Source organism: Micromys minutus (genome assembly GCF_963924665.1).
Source record: "Micromys minutus genome assembly, chromosome: 1".
NCBI lineage: Eukaryota > Metazoa > Chordata > Mammalia > Rodentia > Muridae > Micromys > Micromys minutus.
This window is the reverse complement of record NC_137969.1, coordinates 107,115,230-107,140,463: the sequence shown is the minus strand read 5'-3', so window position 1 is coordinate 107,140,463 and position 25,234 is coordinate 107,115,230. Positions and strand designations below refer to the sequence as shown.

The following is a 25,234-nucleotide window of genomic DNA, read 5'->3' as shown; positions in this document are numbered from 1 at the left end:
AGTCTTTCCTTCAGTTTCTGCTCCAAGCTTTGTCTCCATATTTCCTCCTGAGAATATTTTTGTTCCCCCTTCTAAGAAGGACTGAAGACTTTGGTCATCCTTCTTCTTGAGCTTCATGTGGTCTGTGAATTGTATCTTGGGTATTCCAAGCTTTTGGGCGAATATCCACTTATCAGTTAGTGCATACCATGGGTGTATTTTCGTGATTAGGTTACCTCACTCCAGATGATGTTTTCTAGATCCATCCATTTGCCTAAGAATTTCAGAAACTCATTATTTTTAATAGCTGAGTGGTACTCCATTGTGTAAATGTACTACATTTTCTGTATCCATTCCTCTGTTGAAGGACATCTGGGTTCTTTCTAACTCCTAGCTATTATATATAAGGCTGTTACGAACATAGTGGAGCATGTGTCCTTGTTGTATGTTAGAGCATCTTTTGGGTATATTCCCAGGAGTGGTATAGCTGGGTGCTCAGGTAGTACTGTGTCCAATTTTCTGAGGATCCACCAGACTGATTTCCAGAGCAGTTGTACCAGCTTGCAATCCCACCAACAATGGAGTAGTGTTTCCCTTTCTCTACATCCTTACCAGCATCTGCTGTCACCTGAATTTTTAATATTAGCCATTCTGACTGGTGTGAGGTGGAATCTCAAGGTTGTTTTGAGATGCATTTCCCTGGTGGCTAGAGATGATGAACATTTATTTAGGTGCTTCTCAACCATTCAATATTCCTCAGTTGAGAATTCTTTGTTTAGCTCTGTACCCCATTTTTAATAGGATTATTTGATTCTCTGGAGTATAACTTCTTAAGTTCTTTGTATATATTGGATATTAGCCCTCTATAGAATATAGGATTGGTAAAGATCCTTTCCCAATCTGTTCATTGCCGTTTTGCCCTCTTGACAGTATCCTTTGCCTTACAGAAACTTGGCAATTTTATGAGGTCTCATTTGTAGATTCTTGATCTTAGAGCATAAGTCATTGGTGTTCTGTTCAGGAAATTTTCCCCAGTGCGGATGTACTCAAGGCTCTTCCCCACTTTCTCTTCTATCAGTTTGAGTGTATCTGGTTTTATGTGGAGAACAGGGAGATAAGTATGGATCAATTTGCATTCTACATGCTGACTGCCAGTTGGACCAGCACCACTTGTTGAAAATGCTCTTTTTTCCAATGGATGGTTTTAGGTCTTTTGTCAAAGATCAAGTGACCATAAGTGTGTGGGTTCATTTCTGGGTCTTCAATTCTATTCCATTGATCTACCTTCCTGTCTCTGTACCAATACCATACAGGTTTTTTGTGACTATTGCTTTGTAACACAGCTTGAGGTCAGGGATGGTGATTCCCTCAGAAGTTCTTTTTTTGTTGAGAATAGTTTTTGCTATCCTGTTTTTCTGTTATTCCAAATAAATTCTAACTCTATGAAGAATTTAGTTGAAATTTTGATGAGGACTGTATTGAATCTGTAGAATGCTTTTGGCAAGCTGTCCATTTTTTACTATATTAATCCTTCCAATCCATAAGCATAGGAGATTTTTCCATCTTCTGAGAACTTCTTCAATTTCTTTCTTCAGAGACTTGAAGCTCTTGTCATACAGATTTTTCCCTTGCTTGGTTAGAGTCACACTAAGGTATTTTATATTATTTGGGACTATTGTGAGGGGTGTCATTTCCCTAATTTCTTTCTCAGCCTGTTTTTCCTTTGAGTAGAGGAAGGCTACTGATTTGCTGTGCATCCAATGCTGACTTTAAATGTCTCCACTCTCAACCTCCTTGCCTGCTGAGATCACAGGAGTGCGTCACCATATCTAGTTTAGGGGGTGCTGGAATCGAACCCAGGGTTTTGTTCACATTAGAAAAGTAGTTTACCAATGGAGTTACATCCATAAACCTATTTGGTTTTGTTATTAAAACAGCAACAACAAAAAACAGGAGATGTTGAGTTTCTATCAAGGAAAGGAAGCCCAGAAAGGCAGAAAGAGTGGGACAGACATATACAGATTCCCCTATAATGTATTGTAACATTCAGGTTGTATCTATACAGGGTCATGCATCCTAAAGCTTAACAGGGAGTCACTGTCTTGGAAAAAAAAAACTTACAAGAGGTAAAACAATTGTTGAGGGCCATTAAAATTTCAGTCTTGCCTGTGCCCTGATGCCTTATTAACATGCCGGGAACTGACAGACACCCCAGAATGATATCTTGGTACATTCCAATCAAACAGTTGCTCAGACTTACCCCCAAAGCAGTAAAATCATGTCCAGATAAAAGTCTTCAGGGGACAGAGTATTTGTTTATTGATTCATGACAAGTTTCTAGAACCTGGGGGTATTTAGGAAGTCCAACCTTAACGAAAGTCTAGAACAAAGCCCCCAGGTATCTAAGGGAGCAGCCTAATAACTGTTTAACTCAAAATTTAATATTCACAAAGCACAGCAGCAATTTTAAAAATGCAATACTGATTGCCAAAGGCCTTCTTCAATAATTAAAAATCTCTAAAAATGTTAGGAAGTTGAGAACTATAGTCTCTGGCCAGATAAAGTAGTTGATAAGAACTAATTTCTGAAATGATCTAGATATTGATTTAGTAGGTAATGACTGTACGGACATGCATACATATACATATGCATATATATCATATACAAATATATATGCATATGCACATGCACATACACATATACATACACATACACATACACATACACATGTACATATACATATACATACACATACACATGCACATGCACATACACATACACGCACACGCACACACACATACACATACACATATACATATACATGCACATGCACATACACATACACATACACATGCACATGCACATACATATACACATACACATATACATATACATACATATACACATACACATGTACATATACATATACATGCACATGCACATACACATACACATGCACATGCACATACATATACACATACACATATACATACACATACACATACACATACACATACACATGTACATATACATATACATGCACATGCACATACACATACACATACACATGTACATATACATATACATGCACATGCACATGCACATACACATACACATGCACATGCACATACACATGCACATACACATATACATATACATATTCAATGATTTTAAAATACAGTCTTGTTGAGTGGACAGAGGTAGTCCAAGCAAAAAAAAGTGAACATTTAAAAATATGATCCTATCTCAGAACACATAACTGAAGCTTTGAGATCACCTCTTTGGCTTAATGGAAATCTGGAAGTGTCAAAACAAAGATCTGGTTAACCTTAAGATAGGTCAGTAAAAAATGTTAGCCTGAAAATCAGAGATGAGAACATCTACAAATAAAAATAAACATAGCCCCTGGTTTAGTCAGAAAATTACTGAAATAGTATAGATAGGATTGGAATTTTTTGCAAGGGGAAATCAATGGGCATGGGACAAGAAACCATTAGACAAAGTAACAGCCAAGCACACATGATGAAGTGGTTGAACACTTATGGTGGTCTGACCATGGAGAGCCCACCACAAGCTCGTGTGTTGGACAGGCTGTTCCAAGCTGATGAACCTCAGAGAAATGACTGCATCTTAGAAGTCATGACCTTATTGATGAATTAACTCTTTTGATAGATCCATGATACAATGAGATATGGGGGTTACCTCAGCTCAGGCTCAAAGCCATGGGTCCAAATAACTGCAGACGAGAAACAGAAGCCCAAATAAGTGTCTCTTAAATGATTTCTCTCAGGTGTTTGTCACAATGACAAACGTTCTGACTGACACCTGAAATTGATAACAGAGATGGAGATGTTGCTGTGATGATTTGGGAAATGGCTTGTGGGAAAATTCTGGGAAAGTTTGCAGATGCAGGCTAAAGAAATGCTGGGCGCAGACCCTAATGGCTGGCAGTTGTGGGAGTCCGGAAGAACAGTGTTGCTATGACCACAAGGAGTTTAAAATATACTCCTGAGATTTCAGACAGTCTTGGAACCTTCTAGAAAAGAACTTGTTACATTTTGTCTATGCCCTCAGGGACACAGATTACAAGTCTAACATAACTAAATAGACCTTCATAGTGTCAGACCAAGAAAAAAAGTTTAAAAAAAAAAAAAGAAGAGGAGGACATGGGGCAAATGCATAGCTTTAGAGGAGATAAAGATAAGGAGAGATAAACCTCACAACTGTCATAGAATTGGCAACATTGGTAAAATTTTAGATATCCTCTCTAAAATCAAGGGGGAAAACCATCTGCCACCTTCTAACACTAAGGGAAAAACTACAATGCCTGCTGGGGCCTTTTGGGTTATAGGGACAATAATTCTCTGCCCAGGAATGCTTCCCCTGTCTGGGCAACAGGCAAGATGAAAGACTACAAGATTTCAGTGAGACCAAAAGCAGGAAAGAGGGCCACATCAGCCTAGTTGAGATCCTGAGTGCTGTCACTTGGGACAAATGCCTTGAGAGATCTTGTGCTATTAGAGGCACCAGTGAAGGGGAAAAACGTTGTCTGGCATATTAGTGAACGCCCCCCTCTAAATGAAGCCAGCAGAGATTCCTGAGGATACAGAATAATAGAGTGCTGGTTGCAACAGGCAATGATACAGCCCTTGAAACAGCTCTTGGAATGATATTTCATCTTAACAAAGGCAGAGAGCCTGACCAGGTGACACTAAATGACCATGTAGTCATAACTTCTAACTGTATGTCAGGGCCCTCAGCACCACCAAGTTCATAAAATTTTAGACACCAACATCATGTGAGGCCCCGAGGAGGACTGGACTCTACCCAGTTGACAGTACATCCAGAAGTTTCTGTAGATACTTGCCCAGCTCCAAATTTTAGTCTCATTTTTAAAAAATAGGCAGTTTTCAAACTAACAAACAAACAAAAGGTTCAGACATACATGAAGGTGAAAAATAGAGTGAAAAGAGTACCTTTTTGTAACCCAAGAGGGTATGAAAATTTTTAAATTTCAGTGAGAATTTCCAATGCACTTCTTGGTTGTCTCCAAAGCATTTGTTCTGGGCATTTCTGGGAATCTGAGGACTCGGAATCTCACTATGACAGGTCTAGTGAGTTATGGCACCTTCAGTCCCAGGACAGAGCCCTCAGTGGTCACTGAATTTGTGGAGGTTCAGGGGCTTATGTCAGGAGAGAAACCTCAGTGAAGCTCAGTCTCCAGTCTCTCACACGACCTTGGCCTTTCAGAGCAGTTCAAGACTGAGTTTGACCATCGGGCTGTCAGCCCAAAGGACGAAGGTCAGATTTAGGATATTTGGGTCTGACCTGCCAGTCCTCCCCCTTCATCCTTGCTTACATCCAGACAAAATAGCTCATAGCTGATGCCTCGGTGCTGCCAAGGCCCCATCCTACCTTGAGAGGGAAATCAGTTTAAGATCAAGCCAACCGGAGAAGAGCAAAAACATGCTGGGAGGAGACAAGATTTGGTTACAGTATGACCTCATGTTAATGTTGTGCCTGAAGCAATGAGATGCTTCTGCACTTTCAAATCTTGGGATCAGAAGTTCCATGTCATTTGCTACATAGTGCATTTGAGGGCATCCTGGCTACGTAAGACCCTGTCTAGTAAGAAAGGAGGGGGTGAAGAAAGGAGGAAGACAGGGAAGAAAGAAGGAAGAGAAGGACGGAAGGAAAGAAGAAAAGAGAAAGGAAGGAAGGAGAAAGGAAGAAAGGAAAAATTAAATTAGATGGTATTTTATTAAAGACAACTTGGCATTATGTGCCAAAAGCTCTAAATATGGGCATACCCTTCAATGTAATACAGAAACTTGTAAGAATGCATTCATCTAAGAAACAGTTGGTACTGTACCTTAACAGTGCAAAAGACAAAGTCCCTTATGGAGCTGGCCTTGAGTAGCAACCAAAGATGAATATAAAAGTCTGTTTATAAAAATTCTGACTTTATAGATCTTCGTAATATAAAATAACATAAATACCCAACAAAATAAAACTGCATAAATAGATCTTGGAGCACAGACGTGTTAAAATGGCACTTAAAATGAATTACAGAAGCCATTTCATGAAAAGGAAAAATATTTCAGTATATAAGTGTTTTCGTTTTTTTAAGCTAATGGTAGCCCGGAGTCTAGAGTGCAATGAACTGGTGTTTGTACACTGTCTTGTGTGCCATTTGTATGCAGGCAAAGCCCAGAATTGATTGCTCTGAAATGTCAATAGTTATTCTAAGAAGAAGAATTGTGGGTGCATTTGATTTTCTCCTGTGTGTGTCTTGCTATCAATCTGTAATTTTCTGGCACAAATATGCCTTCCCATTGTTACCAGAGAAAACACAGCTTTGGCAGAATGACCTTGGATAGTTTACACTAAAAAGGAAATAAATAACATTTAAGGACCGGCATGGGGTTGTCTCCTGAATCTCCGGTAACCACTAGACATCTTTAAATTAGGGAGAAGCGGTGAGTAACAGCCTTCATTCTGCTCATCCCCATCCCTCGGGGGAACCTTTCTTTTGGCTAGTGCCTTGCTTATGGCGTGAAAGCAAGCACTCAATCACTGAGCTGCGCCCCTGCTCCTCCATTTGTGCTATCCAATCGAGAAAACCAAACCCATTCTGAGAGCTGGTTAATAGCTGTCTGAATCAGGCCCCACACCTCCTGCCCCAGGATTCAAGACTATTTCCACCACCGTGTCCTTTGCTTAGACTACAGCAACATCACCGGGATAACTCTGTCATCAGCGCGGTCATCCAATACATTTGGAGAGTTCCATCAGTGCCCTAAAAATAGCTTGGCAGCCTGGAGGCTCGCTGTGTACCCGCTTGAAACTCAAGAGTGCCCTGCGTTGAAAAGGGAAGCCACATGGTGGGTAAAATGCTTGGATTCTCATCCTGGCCTTCCAAATTGAAGCAGAAATCCAAGTGTGTGCAGGATCGCAGCAGAGGGAGACGGTTTGCAAGGTGAAGTTGGCAATGAACTTTCTTGCACCCCTCACTTTCATTTCAACTCTTATCTGATCATTGAAATAAATAACCGCGCCCTGCCTTTCGATGTGAAAAAAAAAAAAAATGCTTGACATAAAATCCGTGCTGTGACTTCGATAGTTTCAGCTGTTCACTTCAAGCCATTTTGCCAGCCTAGCTAGGGTGAAATGCAACGTGAATAGATTTCTCCAAGTTAGGACAGAGCTGCCAGACCTCAGCTTCCAACTGCCAGTTCTGTGCACAAAACCACCAGCCCGGCCCACTTTTGCAACTTTGTTACCACCGCCAGCCCAGAGAAACACGTGCAACTTTTTAGGGCGATTCTGACCACCAGCAAACCCGTGAGCCAGCCTCAGAACGCTTACAGGGACTCCAAGGAAGGCAAACCATTTCCAAAGAACCCTAACAGGCTTACCTGAGGCAACGCTTCGTTTTCGAAAAATGCTAAGTAACTGGCTTAGACATTCTGCAAGCAGTGAGTTCTCTTCAGAATATATTAGCTCGTGTCAAGCGTGGGGCAGGGGCTTATATCTTGAAGATAGTATTTTCAGCGAATATTCCACCCCACCATGTGTGTGTGTGTGTGTGTGTGTGTGTGTGTGTGTGTGTGTGTGTGTTTCCATGGTATGGATGACTATGCGCACATGGAGGTTGACCTCCCAGCCTTTAACTCACCTTCCTTTTGTTTTCTTTCCCATGTCTCTCTTTGGCTTGAAACTCACAAACTAGACTAAGCTAACCCCCTAGTAGTCTCTGCCTTCCAAATACTGGGATGGATCAAAAATTCACTCTATACACTTAGCTTCTGCACGTGATTCTATAGGAGCTAAAAACGTGGGTCCTTCTGCTTTCTAGGTGAGCCCTACACAGACTGAACTAACCCCCAGACCCTGGTTTTCAGGAGATATTTCTTTAGTACTGGAAGGTTCAGCGCATGGTTTTGAAGACCTGATGTGACAGCCAAGATAGTGTCCCGACGCTGGGGTAGATTACTGTCCAGGAGAAAATGATGTTTCAACCTTCATGAAATGTTCCATTTTTTTTTTCCTCTTCAAAATTCTTCTAAATGCACATAAGCCTGGAGTTGCTACCCATGATTAATTAAAGAGGGAGTAGAGAAAGAAAGAGAAAAAAAATTAAATAAAATGGGTGCCTAACCTTTGTGTTTGTTTCTGGCATTTAACAGATAAAGATTTTGAACAACATGGAAGGTGATTTACTGTAAGTAGCTTACGGTAGTAAAATATCAATCCTGCCAAGGAGTGGTAACCAAGGATTCAGGCCATCCATGTGCACTCGTTTGGATATGGCAAGCTTGGGACTTATTTATAACTAGTACAGTATTTTACTGCTCTTTCTCTCCAAAGAAGCACACATCATATTGCACAAGGCATGTGGGCATCCATGTCTCCTCTGCCAAAGGCAGCTGGAAAGAGAAAAGATGCTTTACATACTATTATTTCAAGCCTGGATTTTTGTGATGGGCCATTGTACAGAAATATTTGGTACTTAAGAATCTTGAGGTTTGGATTCAGATCCATCTGACAGTCGTGGGGTGGCATACATGGTTTGAGGGCACAGGTTCATGAAGAAGCCCCTAAGAGTGGATCTGACATTTGGAACTGTGTTTATCTTTGTGTAGACGTGAGGTCACACCCGTAGCAGGCAACGAGCATGCTGGACCATGTCCTCTATTGATGTGGAATTAGAAAATAAATAATGACCAATCCTCCCCACCCTCATCTCAGCAGCTGGTTAGGAACACTTTGATTATTTCTGGAATTCTGAAGATGTTCAAATGCCCAGGTATTGTCTTGTTCAAAAGGAAACAATTTTAGACAAAAGTGCCCAATATTTTCTAAAGGCATTTCAGTGGGGTCCCATAGGACTTAAGGGACTACTGTTATCTGTGCTATTTTCTCCAGAATTATGACATACAAGCCTCCCTTCCCCCACACCCTGTGTGAGCATGTGGGCACACAGAAGCCCGAAGTTGACCAAGATGTGCCAGCACAGCTAGCTTTTCATGGTGATGCAGGGATTTGAACTCAGGTCCTATCACTTGCATACGGAGCATCCCCTCCCCCACTCCTGCTAAGCTAGTTCCTCAGCCCTCAAAGTAAACAGTGTATTTCCTCCCCAAGGCTGAGCTCTAGGATACAGCCTATCCCATTGTGGGGTTAAAAACTTCCTCTCAGCTCTCTCCACTTTGCCTAGTGACCACCATCCACATGGCTGGCTGCACTCCCAGACACTCTTTTCCTGCAGACTGGGCTGGCTTCTCCCCATGTAGGAAGACACAAGACAGCCAATGTCACATGGGGTATGAGACTTCTTGGTAGACACTTCCCCTCTCAGAGGTTTTTGCATGCACTTCAGTGAAGTACTATAATTGTTAAGTGATACCACACAATGAATATTAAATATTAAAAAGCATGCCTCTTATGTTTCGGGGTCTGCTTTTTCACTTTTAAAACTTCTTTTTCATCATACTAGCACAGAGTCACTTCTGAAGTAGTACTTTACCAGTGGAAAAGGTTCATATTTTCACACTTGGGCTGGCAGCTAAAGCAGTGGTTCTCAACCTGTGGGTTGTGACCCCTCAAAGACCATTGGAAAACACAGATACTTTGTTGCTATTCATAACCGCGGTAACAAATGTAGTTTAATGGTTGGAGGGTTGCCACAACATGAGGAACTGTATTAAAAGGCCAACACTTCATATAAAATACTTACCTTATAAACTGCTTAATTTTTCTCACCTGGATTAACCTTAGATAGATTCCTAGTTTTCCTTATCTCTCACTGGGGATTCAAACTGACCCCCCCCCCCCCCAACCTCAGTCAGCCTACTGTGGAAATCAGCAAAATGAACTGAAGATTCCCTACCAGAATTTTCACTAGTAATTCTCATTCACCTTTGCAAACACGACTTTCTTCATCGCTCGGGTTGACAGCTAAGGTGCCCTGGAAAGTAACTGGGGTATGTCTGCGGGACTCTACCAGTTAACACACTGACCTGTTTAAACAGGGAGAGAGAAAAAAGCATAGCTCAGGGCAGTTCGTGTTGGGGCTGCACTGGTGTCTCCACGCCAAAGCCGCTTGTGCAGTGAGGGCAGAAGGTGGTACGTTCTGTTCACATTAAATACTTTCATCAGGGGCCTGGGGATGTAGCTCAGTTGGCAGAATACTTGCCTGGCAGGCAGGAAGCCCTGTGTTCCTTCCCAAAGCATCCGGCAAACCCAGCATTCAGGACTCTGAAGCAGGAGAATCAGAGGTTCAAACCATCTGGGTGATAGACCGGAAGTTCAAGGACAGCCTAGATATCTGAGACCCTGTCTCAAAATAAAGGGGGGTGGTATGTTAATCTAAGACTCAAATATGATTGATTGGTTTCAAAGTGTCGTTAATTTAAAGCCCTACCGGAGCAAAGGAAGAGACAGACACTGAGCTGGCTTAAGATAATAAATATATACTACGTTTAGTGTGTTCTAAGTATGCTTTCAGATTTGCAGGTAGAAATCCAACGTTATGTAACGTTTTTAACTCCCCTTTTAAGAGAAATCATACTTCTTACAATTATATCCGGATAAATAAACGAGGTCAATTCACTAAACGTTCTGTAATTCAAATAGAAGGAAATTGATTCATTGCTTAGGGGGAAAAAAGGCGGAGGCGGGAGCGACTTGTGTTGAGACAGACATTGTACCCATCTTCCTGAATAACTAAGTTAGGCAGGAAGCACCAATTTGATGATCGTGGGAGGTACAGTACTAATTCATGGTTCTCTGAAGTAGATGGCACCCTTTGCTAACTGTAAGCCATTAAAGCTAAAGTTGTTGTTGTTGTTGTTGTTGTTGTTGTTGTTGTTGTACTAATTCATGGTTCTCTGAAGTAGATGGCACCCTTTGCTAACTGTAAGTCATTAAAGCTAAAGTTGTTGTTGTTGTACTAATTCATGGTTCTCTGAAGTAGATGGCACCCTTTGCTAACTGTAAGCCATTAAAGCTAAAGTTGTTGTTGTTGTTGTTGTTGTTATTATTATTATTATTATTATTATTATTATTATTATTATTATTATTATTATTATTATTATACACACCACCCCTAGGACTCTACTTCTCGGTTTCCACAGCATCAGCTTTGGGAAGCTAAGAAAACTTCAGGGCTCTTCTCAGGGTTCAGACTGCTAGAGGAGGCAGATCTTGTCCCCAGGTGTTTGGGAGGGGACTGGCCTCTGTACAAACCACCCAGGCCCCGAGGGACTCTCAAGTCAACTGGTCGAGCCACGGAGGCCTAGCAGGAAGAGCTGGCGTGGTCCGCTTCAGAGTCAAGCAGCTCGCTCTGGGTTCCCTGCGGGAGTCGCCAGGGGTCTTTGCGACTTTGACCGGTAGGAGCAGGCTACAACAGAGCCAGGCCGCCTCAGCCGTTTCCAACTCTGCCCCAGCAACAGCGCCAGAGCCCCAGCCAGGCGACCCAGCGCCACGCCGCGCGCGGGGAGAGAAGCAGCTGTTCCCAACAGCTGGGGGGCGGCGGCGCCGGGCGCCCCAGGTGCTGTCCCGGCCAATCGCAGGCGTCCGGCCCGCCCCCTCCCCAGCCGGGCGTCGACCCCCGGGCCACTGGGGAAAAAGGAGCAGAGGGTTGGAGAGCCGGCCTGTCCTCTGTCTGCACTAGTGTGGAAGCTCCTAAGCAGGAGGGACGGTTCCCAGACCGAGCCGGGCCCAGCACCGCGCCCCCAGCTGCCACCTCCGCGCCCCCGGGACACGGTAGCCTCTGAGCCAACCCCCGTCGCATCCAAGCTACTCGATTATTTTTTCTTTTTTTTCTTTTTCTTTTTTTCTTTTCTTTTCTTTTTTCTTTTTTTTTTTTTCTTTCTTTCTTTTTTTTTTTTTTTTTTTTTTTTTTTGAGAAAGAAGCATCTACCTCTTCTGGACTTGGAGACCACTACCCTCTCCACATTTAAAAAAAATTATTATTATTTTTACTTCCACGCGGTTTGAGAGCAAAAGGCTCACGCAGTCCGCGGCTACGGAGCTGGTTACCCGGACGATCGGGAAGGTCTGGACAGTGACCGGACGCGGGGATTGGAGCAGAGCGCCCGGGCGAGTGTCGGGGACAGCCGGCCACTTGGGAAACCGCGCGCCCAGCGCCCACGCCGCTCCCTCGCCCCCGCGCGCGCCCTCGGCCCCCGGCGGCCGCCGCGCGCTGCGGGAGACGCGGAGCCCGAAGACCAGGCGCAGCCGCAGCCGCAGCCGGAGCCCGAGCCGCGGGGCGGGCGCGAAGATGCACACCACCCAGAAGGACACGACGTACACCAAGATCTTCGTGGGAGGGCTGCCCTACCACACCACCGACGCCAGCCTGCGCAAGTACTTCGAGGTCTTCGGGGACATCGAGGAGGCGGTGGTCATCACCGACCGGCAGACGGGCAAGTCCCGAGGCTACGGATTTGTAAGTTACGCGGAAGAAGGACTCGGGCTGGGTGGGAAGCAACTAAGAGAGGTCCTGGCGAGGTGATCAAAGACAGGCCAAGAGGGAGCGAGTGGCCCCAGGCCCTAGGGAGGCACAGTTTGGGGTAAGGGGCTCTGTAGGACCTCGTGGGACGCCCCCTTCACTCGGAGCTGAGCTGAAACTTTAAAAGTGTGATGGGGCTTGGGGAAGCGAGGGGGCCGTGGCTGCCTCGTGGGGTACGGAGAGGACCTGAGACGATGCTCTTTTGGTGGCCCAGAGGGCCTGAGAAGGAGAGCTAGCTCTGGGATGCAGAGTTGAGGGAAGATAAGGAACCCCTCACTGTGGCATTCCTGGGTTGGAGGCTGATTGTTAAGTGAGCTAATGAGCTGGTGCTTGTGTGTGTGTGTGTGTGTGTGTGTGTGTGTGTGTGTGTGTGTGTGTGTGTGTGTGTGTGTGTGTGCGCTTGTGTGTGTGTGTGTGTGTGTGTGTGTGTGTGTGTGTGTGTGTGTGTGTGTGTGTATGTATGTTCAGGCCCAGGTAAGAGACGCCCAGGAGGTCTAGAGCTATCCATCCCCCCCCTCCCCTCAGCTTCACACCACTACCTTTTAAATTGCAAAGGTAGATTCTGAAAGGAAAAGGAAAGGCTGCCCCTCTGGCGTTTGCCTAACTGAAACAGCGCGTTTAAGCTTCCCGGAGATTTAAAGGGGCAAATGCAGCTGCCCTGAGAGCTGGAAGCCCTGGAGCGGGACAATCGCTATTGTCACTGGAGAGCGTTTGCCTGTTTGAGGCTGGACTTTGTTTAAAGCCCACCGTGCCTCTGAGGCCTCCCGGGGAAAGAATGTAAAGGGTCAATCTACATGTGAATTCAGAATTGTGGCTTCCAAATCTCTTTTTGGCCCTACACTAGCACCTTTAGGACTTTGGGGTGAGGGTAGGGAGGTTCTTCTTTCTTCTTTCTGATTATTTTATTATTATTATTATTATTATTATTATTATTATTATTATTGGTAGAGAATGAAGGGTTAATGTTCCAACCCCCTCTCAAATAAGAAAGCGAGCCAGCTTGGTGACTTCAGTACTTTTTCTTCAGGGGTTAACTGAGGGTTCTGTGTGTATGTCTGTGTGTGTTGCTAAGGTCACCATGGCTGACCGCGCCGCTGCTGAAAGGGCCTGCAAGGATCCTAACCCCATCATCGATGGGAGGAAGGCCAATGTGAATCTGGCATACTTGGGAGCAAAACCAAGAATCATGCAGCCAGGTGAGCAACGCCCTCCCCCCACCCCACAACTCTCCATCCATCCAAGATCCCACTACCACCCCCAGCCCAGAAACACCAGCTTCCTGACAACCCATAGCGCTTGATAAAACTTGAGCCTGGTTATTCTACCAAGGCATTAAAGATACATGAGCGCTGTAAGTATGCCTCTGGGTACTTGAGATGTGTCTATGTACAAAAATAGATCTTAGGGTCCAGATAGCTCGTCCTCAAATTCACGTGTTTCCTATATAATGATAGAGATTTTTGTCTGCTTTCAGTTATCCAATTTTTACTAGCCACTTGTGGATAAAAAGGTTCACTATGTGGGCCTTGTCATCTCCAGCCAGTGAGCCTCCTGTCGTAGCGTGGTCTACGCCAGTTACACTGTGCTCAGAGCATGTGTGATCTGAACCCTGGCTTGAGAGGGGCATAGTACATATTTTCACATAAAATCACATAGCACTAGCAACCAAATACTCACACTCGGAGATTTCACCTTCATGGCTTACATTTTGATTTTTTTTTTTTTTGCTTGTTTTTTTTTTTCTAATAATTTTTTTACTTGGAGATGAGAAATCATTTAATAAAATCTCCATAGCTGTTGGCATACAGTGGGATACGCTTGTCCATGTGAAAGCCTGTTGTTGTTATTGGGGACTGTTCTTTGTGTTTACTGAAAATAATACACTTGAGGGTTGAGCGAGTGACTTTGTTCCTTAGGCAGGCAACTTTGTTGGTGAAATCATGTGCTCCTCACACAGCTTCTTCTGAGGAAGCCTAGAGAGAGGCTGACATTTCTGTTCTGAAGCTCGGTTGTCAGAAAGGGAATACAGGGAGAGACACCCACAAACATTCAAAACTCTGTCTTTCTAAAACATCTTTTCTATAAAACTACAAGAACAGTGCATGTACTTTTCTTAAAAGAGCAATGCAGAATTTTGTTTTTATAGAATTTTAATATTATAAACCCTAAAACGTAAAACTTACTTTTTAAGGCATGCCGTAATGTTCCAAATTTCTTCTCATACCCCCCCCCCCTTCCGTTTTTTCTTGGGAGTTGAAACTGTAGGAATATTTGTGAATTTAATTTTATTGTTGTTCTTGGGTCTCTCTTAAATATTTTCAAATCTTTTTTATGTCCGTTAAGTAAACTTTGCAGAGATGTGTTTTAAGTTTTCCAATCTTGGTCTAGTCAGATGTTTATTGAGGATGAATGATAACGTTTATAAAGCATATCTATTCTCATACATAAAGAAGAGTTTCACAGGAGTGGTTCTTTTTAAATCTCAAATTGTGATTGTAGTTCCTGTGTAGGAGTAGCAAGTCCCTAGCTGTGCACAAACGGGAATTGTGGTGTGTTTTATTGCCAGGTTTTGCCTTTGGGGTTCAACAGCTTCACCCAGCCCTTATCCAGAGACCCTTTGGGTAAGTCAACTCACCAAGCCTTCCAAAGTCACAACATGGCCACCATTTGTTTCCCTGCCTCTTTGTTATGAACAGATGAGGTCAATATGTCACAGGATGTTCCGGGGGTTTTGCATATTTATATATGCTCATGTATTTTTTTTAATGCTGATACTATACATATTTTTAGATGAGTCAAGTTATCTGACCAAGTATGCAGTCTCCAAACCAGACAAATGTTGGGCTTAGGATTAAACAAAACAAAAACAAAAACAAAAACAAAAAATACCAGGTATGACTTGTGCACAAGACACGTGCCCCGCCACCATTCCTGCTGTCGGCTTGACTCAATGTGATTTATCTCTTTCTAACCTGACAGGGCTCGTATACAGTTAAGCTAACTGATCAGAAGGATGCGCTGATGCAAGGTGGACTAGTTCTGTTTGGAGTTAAACTCTGTAACCAGTAGACTCAGACACACAAGCTCAGATGGTGATTAACCATGCATGGATGTTGGTGGTGCTGTCTTTATCTCTCACTATAGTTCATAGCCCTCCGTGTGCTTTATTTTCATTTATTACAGTCATGAAGTGGTGTTGATAGCTAAACTGTGTGCTTTGACTTAATTGAACAGAGCTGTAGTGAGTGTTTTCTTTCTCTCGGGGAAGGGGCTCTTTGCCGTTTGAGTTTGGTGGTGGTGGTGGTAAGCAGTGTTGACCTTTTGACTTTGCCATGGGAAGCAAAGGCCTTTTCTCCCTCCTCCTGCTTTTAAGCTATTAGCCTGTGACTTCCATTTAACATTTTTGTAGTGAGTGCTAAATCGTGTGGTTTCTCTCTGTAAGAATACAGATTCACTGCTTGCATGTTGTAAGTCTCTGTTTTCTGGGAACGGGCTTTTCTTTCGAAATGTCTGTCTACGTGCCGGGTCTTCTGATAAAGTTTCACGAGCTCTATTCAGATTTTATTAACACTCACCAGTTTGGGCTTCCCCCACCCCTTAATTCTGTTTGTTTTTTGTTTTGAGTAGCACAGTACTAACTCCCACATTTCGGACCTAACAGGTGAACAGCCTGCTCACATTCCTGTTTCCTCTGGGTCTTGTTATTACCAGCCCCTTAAGTCTCCAGTTCCATTACATTAAACATGATATGGGATGGGAGGAGGTCCCATCAGTTTATCCTGGACATTAGAGTCTGTTTCCACCATCTTCCACCTGATTGGTATCGTTGTAACTCTAATTCTTTTTTTGAATAGCCAAGCTCTTTAAAGAATTTTATTGTTATCCAGCTTAGTAGCCAAAGTTCTCCCCGTGTGTCACCTAGAAGGCTGTCTTCATGGGGAGATAACTACTGCAAGCATCTCCTAATATAGGATAATCAAAAAATAAGTATGACTTAGAAGAAGCAAGCCATATACTTATGGACATCTTCTTATCACCCTATTGTTATTTTAATCCATTAGTAACTCATTCTTAGAGACATCTGCAGCTTCTTTTAAAAAGCTACAATTAAGTATAGCTATGCACCAAAGCCCCTTCCAAGCCAACTTAGACAAGGACAAGTGATAAGTTGATTGGGCCACATTCCCTTCATCTCCCCTTCCTCTTCCTCCCTCCTCCTCTTCCTCCCCTCCCTCCCTTCTCCCCCTTCTATTACTTCACCAGTGTGGACTATCAGTCAACTTGAGACTATGGAAGAAAACTTACATCCAAATGTGTAATAGGCTTAGTCCTGACCTCCCGCCATCCTGAAAGAGTGTAAAAACCAAATCAATTAACGGCTCTTCTTACGTGTCCATTACTTTGTCAAAAGAAGTTGTGCCTTCATTTTGGGGGAAGCAAGAAGGTGGCAGAGCCACCAAGCAAGAATCACTCCTTGAGAAGTGACTTGGCATGTGTTTCAGTTGAAGAGGGACTCAGAATCCCAAGGGGGGGGGGGGAGTCTATGGATTGGGAGAAAGGGACAAGCCTTTGAGAAGGGTAGATTTGAAGTTGATGAGGGCACTGGGTGTGTCTGAAAGGTATGTGGTGGATGAGCAAGCAAGGAGTCTCAGCAGAGAAACTACAGCAGGCTAGCTGGACATATCTGGCCTGGCTGTGGTCCCCCTTCTGGATCCTTGATAAAGGACCACAAAGAAGAGGAGAACCCCCCGAGAAGGCGATGTGGATTGCAAGGGAATTTTAAATCAAGTGTGTTTGTATAGTAACCTTTTGCTTTTCATCTCTTCTGATATTAACTGTCTTTGTGATGAATGGTGATTGTTAACTGTGTGCATAAATTGTTTCAACTTGAGATTCAGGTTAAGCTTGAGATTCGAAACAGATAGCATTCCAGGTAGACCAAGTAAGGTTTCTCTTTTCTTTTTTGAGTGGTTCTTAGCACTGCCCTGATTCCAAGTCTGTGACCAACAAATCACACCTGGTCACCCTAATCTCTCTCTGAATGCTATATGCTCTTATTTTAGACTTGCCTGGAAGCAAGCTTGAAAAATTTAACATTGTATTTGTTTGAAAAGGCTAGTGAGGAGACTATGCCTTTTCTGCAGTCCTTAAATGGCCCCTGGGTTACCTAAGGTCTTTAAAGACAAACACATTCGTTGAAAGGACTTCTGATTTAGCAGAGAGCAGAGGTGGATGAACTTGTGGACTTGGTGAACATCAGCTTCTAAGTAAATGGTCTCTGTTTGAAAGAAGTATTTCCTTGTCACAGCTCTGGAAAGGAATTGCTGCAGCTTTGTTGAGTAGAGATTTAAGGATTAGTTTACACGAAGTTAACCATACACTTAAGCACTTACTGAGCCCTTATTTCAGTGCCTAGCCGTCTGCTATAGGTGACCCCAGTGTATGATGTGCACAGAACTGATAAAAGCACCACATGAATTGTGCTGTTTGATTCTTACAACGAGCATTTGAAAAAGACACTGTTGAGGATAAACAAAACAAGTACAGACAGGTTGACTAGCCTCCCACTGATCACAAAACCTCCGGGTGGGTTAGAATGTGAGTTTGAGTTCAGAGTCATGGTCGGCTGTGCCCATTCCTTGAGATTAAGCTATAGCCTGAAAGGGCATAATGTCACCATCTCATCTCCTACCAACGAAAGAATCCATGCTGTGAAGGGCATCAGATGAAAAAAAAAGAGACAGCAGATGAGTGGGTGTCAAGGAAGCCATTGTGAAGAAGATGAGCTAGGTGTTGGAAGGAGGGGGAAGATGGGGAACTATGTTATCAACCATCTACCATACTGCCCACTGGAGGCTCCTCTCATGGAGAACGTTCAAGTACAGCATCTCTGGGCTGGAAAGTGTCCGTCTCTTTCGCATAGGAACACCGTGAGATAAAGAGGTTGACTTCCAAAGGTTTGTGTGCACCAAGGACTAGATCTAGGGTGGATGGATAGGGGAGGTAGAGACTAGGTAAGGAATAGATGGCGTGTTCTGAAGTGAGATCTGGTGATCGGTGGCACGTCCAGGAAATAGTTAGATGGCTTGCTGACTGAGGTCCAAAGAAAGGTTAGATACATAGATAAGATATGTATAGATATGGTGTTTTGAAGATAGATACAACAAAAGGCCCCAAATTATAAGATTTAAGAAGTGGTTTGTGTGGGATTAGGGATCACTCCTTTGGGCAAATGGATGAAATGAAGAATTAGTCAAGAGTCTGCAAAATAGACTGGAAGAGCTAACTTCTGTTATTGCTTTGAAAGTCATAGAGCCAAGCCTGGCGTGGTGGCACATGATGGGAAACCAGAGCTCTGGAGGTTGAGGCAGGAGGAGCATAAATTTGAAGTCAGCCTGGGATACATAAAGAAATCTCGTCAAAGAAGGAAGGGAGGAAATCACCTGGGGTGTTCACTTAGCTCTTGAGCTTTGTAGCTGCTTGGTATAAATTCTAAAGAGCTGGAGGTTGGTTGCATTTTAGTAGCAGGGGCAGTCCCAAACTATCTTACTGAGTTTATTAGACTACTAAAAGTACACCCCTCTGCTGCCTTTTCCCTGAAGTGAGACATGGGAGACTCTCTGAGGTCCCGTGGGATGTGACTCTGGGGTCCTGTGGGATGTGACTCTCTGGGGTCCTGTGGGATGTGACTCTCTGGGGTCCTGTGGGCTCCCTTTTTCTATGATCTTTTAAAGGCCCCAGGTCTTCATTTGCCTTTCAGACATCTTCCTTGCCCTTACCAACCTTCATGTAGAAATCTGATCTTCCAGAAAAATAAGTTACATTCAAATCAAGTGACTCTGCCCAGACAGAAGTAGTCATTAACATAGACACAGAGACAGTAACTCTTGAAGCAATACTTTCTCTGCTCTAATACAGTCCTCCATCTCTTTCTCTATCCTGCCTTTTTTTCAGGGGGTGGGGGAGTCATATAGCTCCTTTGAGTACTCCATTATTTGAAAATACAAAGCTATCAACCAACATGCTGTCCTTACAACACTGGAGGCATGAAGAGTTAATGTCTCTGTATCAGTGAGGTTCAGACTGGCGGGCCTCTGCAGCTGATAGATGTTTCACTTTGGCCTTATAAAGACATTTTATCCGCTGGAAACCCTTGTCGCATGACAGGATCAAAAATAGCCCAGCTGCAGCCTCTGCTGTCTGTCACCACATGTAAACTGGCAGGAGGGGAGGCTCTCTTAGCTGTGTCTGCACATTGTAGACCCATCGGCTCTGGGGACAGTGCTTTATACAGCCACACCTGTCACCAAGGGTGAGCCGGTCACCTGATGAGTTCTGAATGTGTGCATGACCACGCACGGTGCCTGGTTTCTGACGTGCAGTTAAGACCATCTCTAAGTGTCCTCAGAAACACTTGGTGACAATGGTTTTTTTCTGGCACTGGGAAAGAGCTACAATTCTAGTAAAATTAAATGTATTTTTATCTCAGGGAAGACAGAGTTCACCAACCTCTCCGATAAATTCATCATTTTCCACGGATGTTCTTAACGAGTGATTCCATAGAATTCTAGAGACAAAAAAGAAAGAAAGAAAATCAATCTTGTGTTTTTGAAGAGCCTGAACATGATGTTTTGGGTTCTTTAAAATTTGAAGGTAGTTATTTGTGCTTGTGCTACTAATAAGTTGGTCTTGTTGACAGCGAGATAGCCCGTGTTCTATTTTTAGAAAAGATAGGGGGTTGAGAGGGAGATTCGTTTAAAGAAGGACAAAAATAAGTCAGATATGAGGTAGGACTTTGAAAACAGGCGGCCAGGGGCTGTAAGAAGGACAGCTGCAATTGCCACTCTTGGTTCGTAAACAAACCTCTTGTGTTTTTTTTTTTTTTTAACCAACTTTTAAGAAAAGGGCCTCAGGTCCAGCCTGTATGTGAGCTGTGAACGCAGCACTTAAAATTATATTTGACTTTTTTTTTTTTTACATGTTCCTGGCTCTTTTCAGGGTGAACCATAACCACACAACTAAACTGTACAAACTATTACCCATCTGGGATGATGGCAGATAGGTTAATAAATCAATTTCTCCTGACACAGAGGCTCCGTGAGAGCTGGTGGACACATAGAACAGTGGTGCCGAACAGTGGTGCCTTACAGAGCTTATCTCTTGAGCCTCTATGAAGTTCCGAGACATTTGGTTGTATGTGTCCTGTCCCTAAGTCTTCCAAGCTCATCGACCCCCACCCCTTTCTGTCTGCCTTGCATAGAGACAAACAAGATGGCTGAGCCTCAGTTGCCTGATAGTCAAAAAGGTTTGATTGACTGTTCTGTCCTTATTGGGGGAAAAAAATAATCAAAGGAGAGATCGGGAGTGTGCCGCACACCTCTTTGAGAATCTCTGCCGGGACTGTTAATAGCATTTTGGTGGCTTCCCACAACAGCCTTTTGTGAACGGAGTGAGCCGCACTACTGTCGTGTGAAGGGTGTGTCTGCCGTGCTTACCACACTTGTGAACCTTGAAACTCCTGGTTTGAGGTTTTTGGGTTTTTTTTTGTTGTTGTTGTTGTTCTTGTTTTTTGGGTTTTTTTTTAAATTTAATTTTGTCGCCTGCTTCTTTCATAATTACAGTTTTTAATCAGGGTGACTGAGGTTGCAGAGAGATTAATGTGTGCTGAGTCTGCCTAGCAATTTCAAATAGGGTTGCCATGATAAAGAACACCGGAGTCTATTCTCCCTTTAACTGCTAGCCCGCCACCCCCGCAGAACCGGGTCATCTCTGACAACCTTCTGAGTCCTGTATCCACGGCATGGATTTTTCTATTGGCTAGACATATCCTTCTTAGATGAACTCTACGAGTTTCTCAGAATTCACGAAGGCCCCTGTTAAATCTTGCACAGCCCTGGCTGATCTTGATTCATTTTCCAAACGTGGCGTTCATGCTCCTGCATGATCCGAAGCCACGGTGAAAATTCTAACGGGGAGAGTGTCGTTCCGTTTTCCGTTGATGAATTTCTCTCAAGGGAGCATCAAACGGACAGCCAAAGAGTAGATATTATGGCAACCCTATGTTGATAGCAACCACTAAATTTGAGTTTGTCTCCATCTCTGAGCAAAGAGTTCCACAAGAGATGAGCGTTGCCTGACTTTGTTTCTCGTTTCTTAACAGGATCCCCGCCCACTACGTCTACCCGCAGGCTTTTGTGCAGCCTGGAGTGGTCATTCCCCACGTCCAGCCCACGGCAGCTGCGGCGTCCACCACACCATACATTGATTACACTGGGGCCGCCTACGCACAGTACTCCGCGGCGGCAGCTGCTGCTGCAGCGGCTGCTGCCTATGAGCAGTATCCCTATGCAGCATCCCCAGCTGCCGCAGGCTATGTGACCACTGGGGGCTACAGCTATGCTGTCCAGCAGCCCATCACTGCCGCTGCGCCCGGAACAGCTGCAGCCGCCGCCGCAGCTGCAGCCGCGGCAGCCGCCTTTGGCCAGTATCAGCCTCAGCAGCTGCAGACAGACCGAATGCAGTAGACCTGCCGTCTGATCAAAGTCAAGAGGGTTTCTCTTTCCCTCCCAATTCCCCAGGTTTTAGTAGCTAAGGAGGAAGTTTAACGCTGACATGATGTCTTTAAAGGGAGAAAGCAAAGCTAGTGTGAAGCGGAGGTGTTAATTTTCCCCCCTGGTACTCCGGACAGTGCTACAGATGGAAAATGGGGGAACTGAAGGGTGAGAAACAGTTTTTGAAGTCAATCCCAAAGAGCCTGCGTTACACGGAATAGCCACTAAGACATGATGGCAGGGGTACCAATGGGACTTCACTTTTGTATGGGGATTTTTATTTTTTGCTCTTTTTTATAGTATCAGGGAAGCAAACTGCCTTTTCCAAGTTAGAGAAATGCTATGTGAATCTAGTTGAACCAGGGAATACGGAGTGAGCAATATGTAGCTTGAATTGCGTGTAAAAGTAGACTTTTTACAAAGAAACAAGACAGCAAAATGTGCTGGTTGTCCTTCGCTGCAGTAACCACGGCCTGCAGAACTTTGTAAAGGTAGTACCTACGCTATCTCAGAAACGGGCATCGAACAATCAGTTTAGGGGTGTGATGGCCGGTACGGTGGTGGACAGGTACCAAAGCTATTTTCTCATCTGTCCCGGAGATGAGTCGGGTTGTGGAGCCATTGATACTGCACCAGCCGCTCAGACAATCAATAGCACACACCGTTGGGGAAGAGTCAGTCCATCACTTGTGCTGGTGGGAGGAGCTTGTGACATTATAATTCTTCTCCCCATCCCCGGTCACTTGGGGATGACTTCATTTGCCGGTGGGGCTTTCACCACACCACTTGTCTTTCTATTTATTAAATAGACTAGAGGATTATGGGTAAAGGCAGGCAGAGTTTGCAGATGTTCAGCCCTTCCTTCGGGACTGCCTGAAGGACCTTTCTTTTCTTCTCGCCCCCCCAACTTTAAAATAATTTTACACCTTTTTCGTATCTATTTCAGAGTCCTATTTAAAACTATTTATTAGTGATTACAGTACCTAAGACGGCAAGGTTCTTGATATTACAGTTCTTCGACGGTTGATGATCTTGTACTTTATAATGTGCCTTAATAATAATCCTATTTAAGATATTTATTTTTAAGTTTTACTATGCTGCACTCTAAAGGAAGGAACTTTAGAAGTGACACTGTAAAATTATGTATTCATCTCATGGCATAAGTTATTTAGTAGGTCTAGATGTAGCATATTAAATATTAACCTATTCAACTAAAGATGTTGGCTTTGGATTTATTTAAATTCATATGTGCACTGTTTAGGTGGGTACTCTTACCTGAACACATTAGAGTTTATTTTAGTCTTGAGTTGTTTTTTTGTTTGTTTGTTTGTTTGTTTGTTTTGCTTTAGAAGTTTTCTTTTTTCTTTTTTTAAAACAAGCTATGTTGCTAGTTCTGTGCTTCCTCGATTGTTTTACCCCTGTAGATCTCATCTTCCGGGAACTCACGGTGTTCCTGTGTTCCTTGTGTAGTGTGTGTAGTTTTAAAAGACAGCTTTATATTTTTCCTTCTGAAAGTGCGATACTTGCAATTTTTACTCTTAAACTAAATTGAATACTATTTTACACTGTATTGGACTTTTATACTTGAAGAACTTCATACAAGGGACAACAGGTTAGCATTTTTATGGACTCTCTCCATTGTCACTGGATTTAAGTATTCCCGTACCGGACAGTGGTGTGCACCGGAGGCGTGGCTCTCCTGTGCAAATTATTTATTTGTTGTGTATTTCGCTTTATAATGTTTCAGATCTTCTCATCTATTCACTTGTATTAAATATAATTTTTAAAAACTGTTGTTGCATTGGTTATTTCTAATTCTGCATGAAAGGGGGATGGTTCTTTTTTTTAATTAGTTTTCCCCTTTGGGGAGAGGCTGACTCTACTTGACGTGTAGCTAAGGGTAAACTTGAATTTTGATCCTTTCCTCCTGAGTGTTGGCAGTGCCAGCAGCACCAAGCCCAGAGCTTCCCAAACCTGGGGCAAGCACTCTGCCAACTGAGTTACATTCCCAGCCCCCAGCCCTTTTTCTTTTGAACTACTATGATTAACCATTCCTCAATGAGAAACTCTTCCTGTGGATATAAAAATCTCACAGAGAACAGACTCTTTGACCGTTAAAACTCACTAACTACCTCTCTTACGCGTAGCAGATAGACCATCACCCTAAACTGAATCATGAAGGATTCATATTCCTGAAGAGTGGGGGATAAGCAACCCCAGCCTAGGTCAAGACAGTGCTGTAGAGATCAGGGTAAACAAGAGGCTGGAGCTAGCCTCGGTATTCCCGAGAAATGCCAATGGATCCAAGTGTTCTTGATTATTTGTGATGCTAAAACTGAACCTGGAGCCTGACATTGCCCAGGCAAGTGCTCTACCACTGAACAACACTCCCATCTCTCTTTTTGACCTTTGACAGGATCTCTTATATACCAAGGCAAACCTCAGAATTGCTATGTAGAAGAAAATGATCTTGATCTTCTAACTGCCTGTCTCTGATGTTTGAGTGTTGGGATTACAGGTGTGCACCACCACAGTTGATGCATGTGGTCCTTGGGGTTGAATCCAACAGAGGTCCATCCCCAGGCCTAACTTAAATTCCCAGACAAGTCCTCACTAAAAAGCCCTGGCTAACCTTGAACTCACCCCCCTGGGGTAGTTTTAATTTGAGATCTTCCAACCTTAGCCTCCCTAAAGGTCTATACCACCAGATCCCAAATTACATAGCACCATTTTCAGACTTCTCAGATAGTCTATTGGAACAGAAACACCAGCCTCTAATAGTCAAGTGTCCTATGGTAGCCCCTCAATGCAAAGCTAAAGACAGTAAGGGGGTAAATTCATGGGGCAACTGCTTCAGTGTGCTTCAGTTTGGCTACCCAAACACCAGGTTCCCATGTTTTACTTTTTAACAACAATGCAGTAATGATGTAAAGTATCCAGTAGAAAGCCAATGAGCAATATGTATCAAAATGTCAAGCGGGTGACTGTTACTTTTCTTTGACTGTGGATAGTTTATTGAACTCTTGTTCCTAATGCCTCCCATAGTGGTGCTGAATCTTGAACCCAGTAGTTTTTAGTAGAAGCAACAACAAAGTGTATGAACATCGCAGGCTTGAACTCCAAGTGAAAATGGAGACAGCAGTGTCTCCCCCGTGGGGGGTGGAAATGTACTCCGAGGTATTACCAA

General features: G+C 43.6%; 1 protein-coding gene across 1 annotated transcript; it reads left to right on the top strand.

Moving 5' to 3' along the window:
* The first annotated feature begins 11,561 nt into the window (after positions 1-11,561).
* On the top strand, positions 11,562-23,839 carry RBM24 (RNA binding motif protein 24). Its single transcript, XM_080915512.1, has 4 exons — positions 11,562-12,433; positions 13,569-13,692; positions 15,063-15,117; positions 21,657-23,839. Exons 1-4 carry the CDS (start codon positions 12,266-12,268, stop codon positions 22,018-22,020), a joined length of 711 nt encoding a protein of 236 aa, XP_080771638.1. The 5' UTR covers positions 11,562-12,265; the 3' UTR covers positions 22,021-23,839.
* The last annotated feature ends 1,395 nt before the right edge of the window (positions 23,840-25,234 follow it).